The 14380-nt window shown below is 39.1% G+C and overlaps 1 protein-coding gene across 8 annotated transcripts in view; it reads left to right on the forward strand.

Moving 5' to 3' along the window:
* The window catches only part of MAST2 (microtubule associated serine/threonine kinase 2), a 192468-nt gene that overhangs the window by 155174 nt on the left and 22914 nt on the right, over window positions 1-14380 (forward strand). For all 8 annotated transcript variants that reach the window (XM_051795555.1, XM_051795520.1, XM_051795489.1 and 5 more), the window contains 8 exons: window positions 1184-1285; window positions 5143-5275; window positions 6913-6974; window positions 7632-7717; window positions 9670-9878; window positions 11088-11226; window positions 11656-11788; window positions 13161-13326. In XM_051795555.1, coding sequence (XP_051651515.1) covers window positions 1184-1285; window positions 5143-5275; window positions 6913-6974; window positions 7632-7717; window positions 9670-9878; window positions 11088-11226; window positions 11656-11788; window positions 13161-13326 — 1030 coding nt within the window. The remainder of the gene's footprint in view (window positions 1-1183; window positions 1286-5142; window positions 5276-6912; window positions 6975-7631; window positions 7718-9669; window positions 9879-11087; window positions 11227-11655; window positions 11789-13160; window positions 13327-14380) is intronic.

The raw sequence follows: 14380 nt of genomic DNA on the forward strand, positions 1-14380 counted from the left end.
TATCAGAGATATATTGTTTAAAATGCTACCTGTGTATTTATAGCTCTGAATTTTGGCTTCCCTGTGTTTTTATTGTTCTTTTAGGTGATCACCACTTGTGATTTGATCTCTCAGACTTCTTTTTCTTAGGTAGTGCTAGTGAACAATGCTAAATGAACCTTTTATTTTATTACTGCTTGCATCCTTGTTGACAGAATATCATTCCTATAAGCAAGGGGCTCATTGCCAGCAAAACCTCACTGGTTAAGTTCTGAACTCTATATTTGTGACTGTGTTAAAGCATAATTGGGGAACCCTGGGAGAAAAATAACTATACTTTAAGAGTTTTTGCATGTCATTGGAACCACCTTTTTATCACTCTGCAATGAAACACTATTTTATTTCTGCTCCAGGACTCATAATGTAACCATTGTGTGCTTCAGCAAAAGAAGAGTAATTTGGGGAGCTTGTTCAAATTTGTCCTTGGGGGACTTTTTGTGCTGTGGTTTTTTTTTTGTTTAAATTATTTTAGTATGTTTACTGTTATAAAAAGACACTGTCTCAGACACACACACACACACATGCATATATCTTGAAACTAAGCCTTGAATTTTTACTGAAATCTGGTAAAGTAACAGGCAGGAGTAAATCCTCTGAATTAAGTTTCTTTCTGTATGCTCTTTGCTTTGCTTGTCTGCTTGGTCCTACATGGCATGCAATGCAGTGCTGCATTTGTTCAGCAGGATTGATAAAATTAAAAAAGGAGAAACTGAAGTTAAGTTTTTCTTGATGATGAACAGAAGTAGTTCAAATTCTAGCTGACAGTAAAACCTAGAAATATGTGTGGCTGTTAGTCATTACCTAGATGTCAGTGTTGCCTGGAAGGTAAAATTGAAAAAAATCAGTATTCCCCTTCTCATTTAAAAAAATAAACTAAAGCCACATTGTATCTAATATAATTGATAGATGATATAATGCAAATAGAGCCTTTGAAATATCTCTTGCATGATAATAGGAGTCAGTTGTAATGGAAAAGCTCTATGTGACTTGGCTGAGCTCAGCTCATTGCCTGCCCTGACTCAAGTCACGCTTCTGCTGCTGAGTTATGGTCGCTGAGCTGGGGATTGCTCTGTGTTCATCACCTGGCACACAGAAACGAGGAGTTCAGTGCTGGGCCTGTAATGTGATGTTCTGCTCTCCACAGGCCCACGAGCGATCCGAGAGCTCCGAGGTCGCCTTCGTCACCCAGCTGGTGAAGAAGCTGATGATTATCATTGCTCGGCCAGCTCGGCTGCTCGAGTGCCTGGTAAGTGTGTGCAGGATCTAAAGAGTGGCCTGTGTTTGAGGAGATAAGGAGCACCAAGCCTTCAAGAGAAAGCTTTAAATTCTCATTAAAATGTTGATGTAAAATAAATTGATATTTAAAAAAAAAAAAAAAAAAGAAGTGCTACGTGTCTTTTGAGTTAATATGGAAGCATCTCTCTGCTGGACTGTCAGCTGCAACTGCAGCTAAATTATATTTTGGTGTAAAGTTTATGGAAGGGCCTGATGTAGCTGTTGGCATTATTCCATGCTATTTGATGCCACCGGATTTTCCTTCTGTTGTTGGTAGCTGCAGTAAGGAGCCTGTAAACAAATGTATGGTGTGAGTACGGTGTCCAAAACACCGTGCTAAGGAAGATCTGTCACTAAGGAAGAAGTTCCCTACCATTGTATAAATGGTGTTTGGGCTTTTGGACTCAAACCCTTACTGTAGACCAAGCAGTTGAAGGGAAACTTGGTGCCAGGTTTTCCCAACTGTGATCACGCGGTGGGATAGAGGAGTGTGAGATCCGAGGAGATTTAGAAACCTGGGTTTGAAATCCTATTTGGTGCTATTGGAATTTGTGTGAAAGCAAGTCTCACTGCTTTTTAAACAACTTAATTTGGTTAATAAGAATGTCTTTTTTAATTTAATTCTATAAAATGGTGAAAAGCGTTTAGGCAATCCCGATGAAATAGTCCACTGTGTCCTGAAGTCCTGCAACTCCAAAAATATTTTCTAGGTACAGTGGAGAAACAGCGTGAACACTCATTCTCACTGTCATGCCACAGCAAGAGGGTTAATATAAACCTTGAATATATATGGGAAGAGGTGATCAGGCCTCTTGTATACACAGCTATGTGGTGTTTTTTGGTTATAGGAGTCAGTTCAGTGACTGCATTTCAAAAGGATGTTGAAAAAGCGGTTTAGAGTATAGGGAAGAGTCAGCAAAAATTATGAGAGTGCTGGAGAAGGTGTCACAAACCTACAGTGGAAACTTATTTAATGACAGGATGAAATTCCCTGGTGTGTCAAAGCACACACATGGTGGTTCTTTCTGGACATTAAAATGGCAGAGATGCTACATTTGTTTCAGTCATTAGAGAAGTTGGCTAGATTAGGAATCCGTGGCTGGGTATAAATGCACAGTTAACATGTGAAGAATGTGGAGGGCATTCATGATAAAGTCCATGGGTGACTATCCTTGGAGTCACTAAAGATGGATGAGTTTTGCAGAGATTTCTTTGACAAAGTCGACAAGAGTGGTCAAGTCTTTCCGATGGTGCCAGTTTTTGGAAACACCTGCAGAGGTCCTAAGAACGAGTAGACTTTGGAGGGTTCTCTTGGTCCTCCTCCATGCCCATCAGATGGATTGCTTTGCTGGGAACCCTGCAGTAAAAGGAAGACCACTGTCAGTGATGAAGTAGGCTGCACAACCAGCAAGATAGAAGCCTACACTTACTTATTCAAGAAGTCTCCCAGATTACATTGAAAATCCTGGGCTCACCTCCATTCAGACTGGGAGTTCTTTGATTTTCAAAACCATTTTTGTGATTTAGATGACTTTTTGTGACTTCAGTTATCTTCCAGCACTTCTTCAATTTTTTTTTTTGAAGTGAAGACAGCAAAGAAAGGAGACAAATTTAAACTTACCGTGGTTGTATTTGCTGCATTCACCGCTGTCATTTATGCTTGTGTACACCCTAACAGTAACACATCATCTAGGAAAACATGAAACTTCAGTGAATTTTATGCATCCATCTCTATTCCTGCTAAGAGTTCCAAACTCAAGGCACCTCTTAGCTGCAAATCAGTGTCTCCAGGTTCCTCTGTGTCTTATGCACCTGATGTTCTGTAAAGTGAGTGGGAGCAGGTGGAAGCAGCGAAATCACTGAGATTTGAGTAATGAATTCCAAAGTATGTGGTGACAGCCTTGACAATGAAGTGGCTAGAGTCCAAAGTATAAAAATAATATTTGGATCTCTGTGTTAGCCTTCCTTGTTTTTTTTAACCTGCATTGCCTTTCTAGCATTTTTTTTTCCAAATACATATTTTAATCTGGTGACACGAAGAATTAAATATTAACGTTCCTTTTATCCCATAAAACAAGAAATATAGTAATGGATAATCAACCATTTAAATAGCTTTTGAGAACTACATCTCATTTTTGTTTTTATATACTTTTGTAATTTAGGTTTTAGCTTCAATTATATGTGAATTTATAAGCATTTTTTCTACAATTTAATATTGAGGTTAATTTCAGTAACACAGCTTCTTCTTCTTTCTTTCTTGTAAGTAAATGACCATATAAGCAATGCTTGTGATGGTTGTGATTGTTTTAATGGAGTTGAAGGCATTAAAATATTCTAAACTTAAGCTATTTGGCTTCAGTCTTTGTTTACCTGTTGGACTGTGAAACATTTATTGACAGAGTGAATCTCTGGGGCTTCAAGAAAACAATAATGTTTTTTGTGCATCTCTGAAACTAGCTTTGGGAAAAAGTGTCTAATTTATTCTTTTTTCAGTTTATTTTACTGTAGCATCTGCCTCTACATAGTAGGGATCATTCTTCTGTATTTAAATGATTAAATCTACTATAAAGAAACCAAAATAGGAATTTATTTAATTTCTTAATTTTTGAATGTTTTAATTTTCTGTCACCAAGTTTGTTTTTTTGTAATTCTGTCCTTTACTCACCAATAAATGATTTGCAATTGTACCTTGAAGAGTCCTTTCTTGACTCCAACGTCCCTTTCACCTTGCTCTCTGTATTGCACTGTTGACCATCTCTTTCTGGTCTGGCTCCTGCTCTCTGCCAGTTCTGAGTGTGTTGATTAATCCTTTTCCAGAAGAATTCAGAAGGAACTTTGTTTCTTGCATTGTTACTGTCTTTGGTGACAGCATCTATCCAAGCAGCATTACTTGGAGCAATCACGGAAAAGTGCATCTGTTCTGTTTCTCTAACCATTCAAATATCTTGACATCATTACATTCTCTAATTTCCTTTTCTTGTTTGCAGTTCTGTACTCTATTTTCTCTTATGCTGCTGACCACACTCACATCAATTCTTTACTGATGTCCTCACAGCTGTGTGTGTAACTCTTCCCCTTTTATCCCATTTCACTGGAAAATATTTGAAGAAACTCGGTGAAGCTACTTATTGCTGATGAATGATGAGGTTTGTAGGGGAAAGCTAAAGTTAACTAGTGAGCTTGCTTCTAAGCAGGCTGCTCCTGCTGCCCAAACCTTTCTTTTATTTCCTCTTGTATCTGTTAGTCCAGTAAAAGAGATCACACCTTCTATAACCTTTCCTGGCCTTAGAGATCACATACACCAAGACTGAGTTCCTAAGGTGATCCTGTACTATGTTAAAATAGCAGTTGTTTTTTTATTAATAATTTTATTAGCAATTACTAAGTTGGGACACTTACAGGATTGGGTGGGGATGTGGTTTGATCAGAAGTGACATCTGACAGCAGGAAAGGTTTATGTTGTGCTAAGTCACCTGTCAGATAGAGGTGGCAAAAGGTGGTGCCTCAGTCCTCATAACAGACCTTTCTCTGTCACATCTCAGTGTGGCAAAACTGGGAGGTGTGTCCACACTGATGCTTACATTATCAAGACCATTTTATCTGATAGTTTGGGCTTGGTTTGTAAAAAGTCCCTACAGTCTTTGTCCTGTTTTGGTTTGCAGATCTAAGCCAGTGGACACCCAGCAGGATTTAACTGTCTTGTTTTTGCAGAGCAGAGTGGGAAGAGAGTTTCCGAGGAATCTCCCGTTTGGAGGAGAAACCTTTACCTTCATAATTGTGAAGCTGCATTATTTACCTCTCTCTGTTTCTCTCGCTGCTTTGCTGTAGGAGTTTGATCCTGAAGAGTTCTACCATTTGTTAGAAGCTGCAGAAGGCCATGCCAAGGAAGGGCAAGGAATTAAATGCGACATTCCTCGTTATATTATCAGCCAGCTGGGACTCACCAGGGATCCCCTGGAGGGTAAGAACTCTTGTTTTGTTCTTTCCAAACTGTTGAAAGGATAGCCAGATCTCCTGGTCACTACATAACTGAAGGAGGGTTTTATTTTATTGCTTTAATTTCTAGACCATTTTTCTTTATTTTCCTGTTTGCTCTCAAACTCTGGACTGTCCTTTCCAGCCCCATGTCCCAAAGGAATGTTGCTGGGATAAGGATTGCACATCAACAGTGACAGTTCTTTACTTATGATGTTAATAATGTCTCCCTGTATTGTAGCTGAAACAATGCTAGAAAATGGCTTTATGATATAACTGTTTTCCCTGTGCTGTTAGACAGTAAAAGTTAATTTTACCTGTTATTTTTATGATCTGCCTGCCTGCTAGTGGCCTGGTTGGAAAGTATCTTGTCATCCCACTTGGTTGTCCTCTCTGGGAAAAGTGTGTTTGTTGTGATTTTCCACGAGAAACCAAGATTAGCATGAATTTTTAGGTGGAGGTGAGATTGTGTTTTTACATGTTGCATGGCAACTAAACCAAAGAGGGTAATGTAAGGACAGAAACAGCCTTTCTGCTAGCTACCAGAATTGCCTCTGGTAAATTTAATATAAACATGCCTTGGCCCAAATGAGCTTAACTTTAGAATTAGTGAGTTAATATTTCTGTCTGGCAGTTTTCTAGCTGAAATGACAAGTTTTCCGAGCATTCACAGCGTGTTCAGCAACAATAGAAAGTGTGACAGAGACTGGAAGTTACTGTGGAATATTTCAGTGATCTAACCATACTTTTTGCTATCTCAAGAGAGCATAATATTAACATAAATTAGTAGTCTGGCTAGGACTAGTTTAACTTCTGCAGTGTTTACTGGAATGACAGTGACAGGTTGACTTCAAGTGAAGAGCTCTTTGGGAAAATTTCTACCAAAGATTGCTAAATGCAATTTAATAGCATTTGTTGAAATCTGACATTAAAGGGAAATTTCCTTTGATCCCTGTCATGGGAGAGAACCTTTCCATTGCTAATTCCCCTTACTAAAGACAAATTTTCTTTAGAAATGTGTGGAGATGTCAAGGTGCCTCATTTCCTTTCTGTAAGGAGGGCACCCAGAAATGTCAGTGATGTCTGTTCAGAGACTAGTAGTTACCGTAGGATTTGGGTTTGCAAAGTTTACAGCATCTCCTACGACAGCTGAGTAGCCTAAACTAACTGACTTTCTCCCACTTTGCTGCTGCTCAGCATTTTGCAGAATCAGACCTGTCTCATGTAGGGACCACAGTTTGAAATGTGATGGTTTTTCTTTCTGGAGCACAGAGGTGCCACCAGGCCACATGCAGACATATAGGTATGGACTAGGTTTTAATATTAACTAGGCAGCAGTTTCCCCAAATGTGCATTTATTGCTTTTACTTATTATAGAAACCATGTAGAATAAGTCAGGCTGAAATAAGAGCAATTAATTATATTCATCTCTCTATAAAATACTGCCTGCAGCGCACAAGATGTTAAAGGTTATCGCTGTATAATTGGGGTGACTTTTTACAGAGGGGAAGAATGTCCTTCATCATCTACAAGCACCTCTTAAAATCTTGTTTTTCTTGTATAAACAAAGAGAATACTGTTTGATTGAGATCATTAGGAGTAATCTTTCCTCTTTCTTTTCAGAAATGGCCCAGCTGAATAGCTATGACAGCCCAGACACTCCTGAGACAGATGATTCAGTCGAGGTAAAGCAATAATACACTCACTCTGTCTAGCACTTTTTTTTTTCTATGAAAAGAAGTAGTCTACAGTAAAGAATTAATTATAATGCAGAGTAATTTTAATTAAAAAAAAAAAGTGCTGACATTTAAAAGCACATATTACAACTAGAATATGCACTCATAAAAATGTGGAAATCTTTACACAGTGGTGGTGAAATGCTTAAAAGATGCAAACAGGCGTTATCACCAAGTTTTCTTGATTTTTTTTTTTAAATTTTATTTTTACAAATAAAAATCATCTGGAGGAATTCTTTATATCTACTTTTGTAGAATGTGATGCGTATGGAAGAGAGTTGACTTAAATAAAAAGCACTGGAAAAATTCAGTTGTGTAACTTGCTAGGTTTCTTAGTTGTTCATTTTATTGTTTTGGTTTTTTTAATGTAATATTGAAGAGGGGCCTGAATCTTATAGCCCACTGACTTTTTGTGCTAATAATTGTGGAGGGAATCCGCAAGCACCCTAAGGATACAGGCAGTTGTCCTAAAGCTGAGGACTCCAGGAGTTTAGAAATGGATTGAGTTGGAGTTAATGGTGCTTAAAGAAGCAAAGGAAAAAAAAATATATACAGAATGAAGTCATTTCTGCTCCTGATTTCCATTTCCTTGTTGTGTTTCCCCAGAGCCGTGGGGCCTCTGTCCAGTCAAAGAAAACTCCATCTGAAGAAGAGTTTGAAACTATTAAACTGATCAGTAATGGTGCTTATGGGTAAGGCTTTTAGACTTTCCATCAGAAGAAAATGCTATTGTTGTCCTACCCAGCGAAGGGTTGTAGCAAAGTTTGACAAATGCCTGCGTTTTGTTGGGTCCAAAGCATAAATTAATTTTGCTCGGGTCTTACAGAGGTTCCACACTCATCATATCTTCTGCATTCTTCTGGGAGGTGCCGTTTCTTTCAGGTTCCTGGGGTTTCTTAGACAACAGCTCCTGTACCTGGGCATAGTTCCTGGCTGTGGAGTCCTTGCATTGTGCTGAACTGACACAGTCTGCAGCTCAGGGATCTTTTGTAAAAATTAGTTGCCCTACATTAAAGCTTTCAGGGACAAGCTTTCTTGTCCCTCTGTGGCACAAGTTTTCTGAAGCCCTTCCTGGCTGATACCTCAAGCCTAGTTTTCCATTAACTATTTCTGCACTATTTCTGTATGACAAGTAGGTAAAATATAGACATTTCAGCATCTTAGCTTGAGATGACAAAACCATTTTCTCTAAACATTGTCTCTAGGGAAAATGTTGCCTCTTAGTTTATTGTGAGATTTCCTAAGTAATAGTAAAAAAAATGTAGTTCCATGACTCATAAAATTACTTTGCAGCAGTTTGTTTACTGCTTATCAAGGCAGTTCCTTTCATGCTGTCTTGTTAAGTTCTGTGACTTGTATTTTGTTAAAGGCTCAATGAGTGAGGGTAAGATTCTGTACCTGCAAATATTATTGATGATTGATTGAAACAGCAGTAATATTGAGGAAGAAGTAGTTTATGCTTTTCCATTCTTCCAAATTGTATGTATAACACATGTAGCTGTTTGTGAGCACTTGAAATGCTAGAATTGCACTGGGGAAAATCTACTGTGAGGAGCTCAAAAAAGCCATTAGATTTTATTGTCCATTGAAGAATCAAGTATGAATTCAGTCAGTTAAAACTTTAACTGCTCATACAAACCTATCCAGAATTTTAAAAGACAGTTCCTTACTCTTTGCAGTTCGTAAATCCTTACCAGTGAGGTCATTAGGCTGTTACTGGAAAGCAGTGATACTTAGAAAGTCATAACAACAAAATCTGAGCATGTGCTTGAGTGTTTTGTGGAAGTGGGTGCTTAGTTAACATCCACTCACTTTTTAAAAATTATATGTGGAAAAAGTGTAAGGATGTTTTTAGTCAGTGAAGACACAACAGAGCATGTTGAAGAGCCATATTATTAGACATGAAGATTTCATCTTTTCAGTCATATTTCTGCACAAGCCCCATGTAACTTTGTAAAAGGGGAGAGAGAAGCTGTTACATCTGTCTTCATCCTGGGTGTATATTATAGTCAGCTGCTGGTGAGGCACAATGCCATGTTAAATGTAATGTACTCCAGAGAAAAGGAAACAAGTACTGATTCAATAAGGCAGGCAAACTGGATGAAAATTTTATTTGCAAACTGTATTATTAATGTGCAGGAATCTAATGATCTGCAAATGATAGAAATGTAAGAGATACTTTACTGAAGGAATTCCCCAGTGACAGTGCTGCATCAAATTAATTTTATGGAGCTTGGAAAGAAATCGTGCTGATTCCATACGTTTTTGACAACTTTTTAAAGAGAAATGGTGACTGTAATGTTGAGAAATACATGTTTCTCTGCAATGATGCTTAAGGAAGCTTGTGACATTTGTGTTTGAAATATCTCCTTGTTAGGCACATCAGCAAAAATGTTACTTTAGTCAGGAAGGCAGAGTAGCTTTGGGAAGGAAGCATCATGGGGCTCCTTCTTTTCTAGGGAAGCTTACCACTGCAATGGGACTTTATGGAGTCATGGATAACTCTGTTAAGATCCATTCAAAACAGTTACAGTCCTTGTTTAAAAAAAAAACAACAAAGCCACAAAGAACTCCAAACCTAAAAGCACGACAAACCAGCTTGAACTGAAACTGGAACTTTTCCTCTTGGCGTGTTGTTTTCCAGGGCGGTGTATTTGGTGCGGCACAAGACCACCCGTCAACGTTTTGCCATGAAGAAGATCAACAAGCAGAACCTAATCCTGAGAAACCAGATCCAGCAGGCCTTTGTGGAGAGAGATATCCTGACGTTTGCCGAGAACCCCTTTGTGGTCAGCATGTTCTGCTCCTTTGAGACCAAGCGGCACCTGTGCATGGTTATGGAGTATGTGGAAGGTACGGCCGTCACTGTCCACGCCGGCCGAGGGTCCTTAGATGGGATGGCTGCACAGTGTGAATCCCTGAGACTGATCCAACATGGCTGCAGTGGAGCTGAGCAAACATAAAGCCACATGTAGAAAGCTGCTGAGGTCAGAAGTCAGCATGAACTTTCCAGTCCTCACTGGAAAGAAATTCTCCCACTCTCCTATGGGATGGCACGGCAAGATCCATAATAACGTTTGCTTGGCATTGCAGTTAGAAAAAGGCATTTTGAGAAACACAGTCTTTGTTCTTCAGCAGCCTTTTAAAAAATAAACTGCTATTTTATGCTGGGGTTGGGTTTTTCTTTTGTTTGTTTTGCTTATCCTTTGGAATATAATTTGATTTTGTTTTATCACTATATCTTATTGTAAGCAATATTTTTCCACTGGTGGATAGGATTAATTTCTTATGCCTCACTTGCTTGGCTGGATGAGAAATAAGCTTATAGTTATTGTATCAGTGCTCTTTCAGATAAATTAGTGGAATGAAACCAGAGGTATTGACAATAGAAAATTTTAATAATAATTCCTCTTCGCAAGTAGTGATGAAGGTCAAATGAAATGTGTGGCCAATGTTCCTTAAGGAACCTGAATCAGGGATCCACAGGCTTATTTCCATGTCTGCCACTGTGTCCAAAGGGATGGCTACCTCTGCATGTGTTGGGAGAGCCAGTTAGGAGTCGTAGAGGTGTTTACTTACTACTTTAAGAAGCTTGCATATCAGAAATAGTATATTACTATATTATATTTGAATATTGCTACATTACTATATATAATGTATATACACACACCACACATCATATTTCACTGTGTTACTGTATCAGTAACTGTATATTTCTATATTGATAGTAATAGCCTGGTGGTGGGAAGCAAAGGAATTTATAGAGAGGCCAAGCAGTCATGAGCTGCCCTTTCTTCAAGGCTTGCTTACAGTTTGCAAATGGCATCTGTACAGTCCTTGTGCAGGCCAGCCCAACATACATGGATCTCAATTCTCCTAAGATTTTAGTATTTGGTTTGAGTTCAAGGTGGAGTGTAGAGAGAGATTCAGAATTCATACTAAGAGGGTTGAGAGATACAGCCTTTAGAAAACTTTGTCTAATCTAGTTTTGCAGACCCATAGCTGTTTTTTCTTCCTGATATCTGCCATTTCACTGTGCCACCTGTGCCACTCTTTTTCTAGGAGGTGATTGTGCTACGCTTCTCAAGAACATTGGTGCCCTACCTGTTGATATGGCAAGGATGTATTTTGCTGAGACTGTTCTGGCTTTGGAGTACTTACACAATTATGGGATTGTTCACCGTGACCTAAAACCTGATAAGTAAGTCTTTAGCCCCCTCAGAAGGTGGAGGGACAGAGCTAATCCTTCTGGGGCTTTCTCTGTAGGTGATGGAACAGGGGAGGTTGAGACAGTAGAGATCTTCAGTGGCATCTCACATGTAGGAGATTTTGTGGAGTCTCTTGCTACTGATGTAGAACCAGATAGGCACTGAGAAAGGGTGGGAAGAATGTATTTAGATATTATCTCAAAGCTGTTGCTGCACTGGTGAAATTATGGCAGAAGGTAGTCTCATTCCTAGTTGCCTTGGCTGCTCTATGATACTCAGTTGCATAGGAAGTTTCTTCCAGGTGTTTAATAGGGATGTAACACTGAGATCTTAGCACTACCTCATGTTCTTCTGTTTTTTTTAAATTGCTTTTAGGAAACAATTAATTGAGTGTTGGATTATTTTACTTCTCTTTCTTCTAGTCTCCTGATAACTTCCATGGGTCACATTAAACTAACAGACTTTGGACTGTCCAAAATTGGGTTGATGAGTCTTACAACCAATCTTTATGAGGGACACATTGAGAAGGATACCAGGGAATTCCTGGACAAACAGGTAAGCTGAAAAATTTTGTCCATTGGTGTGGGATCAGATGCAGCATTCTGTCTTGGGGTGGAATCAGAGTTTGTAGCGCTCCTCTGCCTCCACGCTGTGCTGTGTGTTGTAGAATGGGAGGAAAAGATGTAAGTCCATTCTAATGTTTGTGCATAAATTGTTATTGTTTGTTACTTCAGTTTCTTGTTTTAGAGTGATGCACTTTAGCTCTTACTTTAGGATTTTGAAAGGGTGGCCCAGGCAGCAGTTTGGGTGTAAACAGAATGTGGTTTAGGGATGTAACGTGTGTTTTGCTGGAAGGTTGTTCCACGATCTCCCCCTTCTGGTGCTTAGAAAGTTCATGGCAAGTTTCTATATGTTTCTTGTAATTTTGTCTGATAGCTTAGACATTGATTTTTATCCCCATGATATTTACTAAGGGTCATTTTTCTCCTTAGCCTTCATTTTGCTAGGCTTAACCAGCTAAGTTGTTCCAGCTAACACGACAGATTTTCCTTTGATGAATGAAGAGCTCTTCCATGTGCCTCTTTAAGTTTCAGTTGATGTTTCCTGGGCACAGCTGACAGAAACTGTTCTGGATGCAGGCTCACCAGTGCCTTGTATAATGGGATTAAAAAATACTTCACTCCTCTGAAAACACCTGGGATCAGAGCTGAGTTTTTCTTTTTTAGCTGTGCCAAGTGTTAATTCATAATGATCCTGGGTTACTGTCTTCCTTTGCTTCTGAATAAGGATGCTTTTTCTAACAGAATTGTCTTTGGTCACTAGATCACGGTCTCGCACTTTGCAGTGTTGTATTTTTTTATAACTATTTTGTTATTCTTGTTGCTGCTTCTAAGCCCCAGGCAACTTAGATCTTCCAATGTGATTTCCTTAGCTGTTGTCCATGCCAGCTGTACCTCCCAAGTTTAAGGCTGAAGTGTGTAATCATGCTGTGCTGCTAATTCTGCATCTGTGAAACTAAATTCTGCTAGCACAGAAATGTGAGAGGTTTGTCAAAACTCAGTTCCTGATAGCTGTTGCTGTGCCAGCAGACATCCATCAAGCAGACAGACCTAAACACACAGAATATGCGTTTTTCCCATATGCTTTACTTTACATGCACCAAAGAACTACTTAGCTGGCATGTCCACACTAGGAACATTTCATTTCATGTGGCGTTATTTCTGTGCAGGCAGGTAGTGTGTCCTTCAAATATAGGCTCTTGCTCCATGGAAGTAGTTCACACCATAAAGTGGTTAGTGGCAAAACATTAATAACTTCCTTGTAAAGCTCTGAGGGGGGAAAGAAAAAAAAACCCAACACAGAAGTAAGCTTTGACATGAATTTGGCAATTTGTAAATTTATGGCTTTCTTGCGTGTTTCTCTTGAGGTCTGTGGGACTCCGGAATACATTGCACCAGAAGTGATCCTGCGCCAGGGCTATGGGAAGCCCGTGGACTGGTGGGCCATGGGAATTATCCTGTATGAGTTTCTGGTTGGCTGCGTTCCTTTCTTTGGGGACACACCTGAAGAGCTGTTTGGACAAGTGATCAGTGGTATGTACATATTTCTGCTCTGGCTCTGAAAGGGTTTCAAAGTGTGCTGTGAAGTAAAACCTTGAAAATATCGAGGGTCCGCGGTTTAGTCAGGAAGGAGCAGGTATAAAACACTGAGGTTTAATTTTCAGTATTTCTGACTTTCTGGGTCAAAGTAGCATCCGTCTGATTTCAGCTATGGGAAGTTGATGAGTTGCTTAACATCTTGGTACATAGTTCTGTCACTATGCGTGGTGTGGGAGTCTTACAAACCCTTGTGGGACTGAGGAAAAATATTTGAGGATTTTTCTGTTCTGTCTTTAAGTTAACTCTCGATTTAAGTTCACTCTCCATTCTCCATTCTTTGATGGAGAATGTGAAAGGAGCAGCCACCAACTGGTCTAATTCAGTCTGATTTTGATTATTGTTTCTGTAGGTCCAAAAGCCAGTCAATTAGTAATGTTGTATAAATGAAATAAAAGGAAATTCTGAGTACAATACATTGAAGCTGTTGTACTTGTTACCTTCACGTCTTGTGGCTTTTAAAACCTATCTCCTTCTTGCTTTGTGATGATTGCTTTGCATTCACTCAGTGAATATGCCAGTGAAAACATTTCCTACTGGGAATGCTTTCTGAAACCGTAAATTTTTAACACACTTGGCAAATGTCCTCTGTAAAAAGCAAATTTCAGCAAAGAACTAAATATGATGCATGAAATCATTACCTGTGAATTGTTCTCTCTGTTCCAAGTATAACAGCTGTGGAATGTGCGGGCACGAGATACAGCCACAGTATTGTCACTGTCATTGTTTATGGATTGTCATGGAAGTCCCATTTCATACTTTATTAATAGAGCCCTTAATGCTTTTTTTTTTTCTCCACAAGCACTGCTTAGATTGACAGCAGCTTTAACTGATGCTAAATTTTATGCATTTTGGAAAATGTCAATGCCTGAATTATATTAAGTATGCAAGCTGCTGAATTCAAGGTATTTACGCTTCTGGGGCAGTTCTGAACACTGCACTTTGCATTAGAGGGATGTGAATGGTTATTCAAATTAGTCAGGAAGCTGGT

The sequence above is a fragment of the Manacus candei genome, unplaced genomic scaffold (assembly GCF_025592945.1).
Source record: "Manacus candei isolate 608988 ecotype Guabito, Panama unplaced genomic scaffold, ASM2559294v1 h1tg000005l, whole genome shotgun sequence".
Taxonomy (NCBI): Eukaryota; Metazoa; Chordata; class Aves; order Passeriformes; family Pipridae; genus Manacus; species Manacus candei.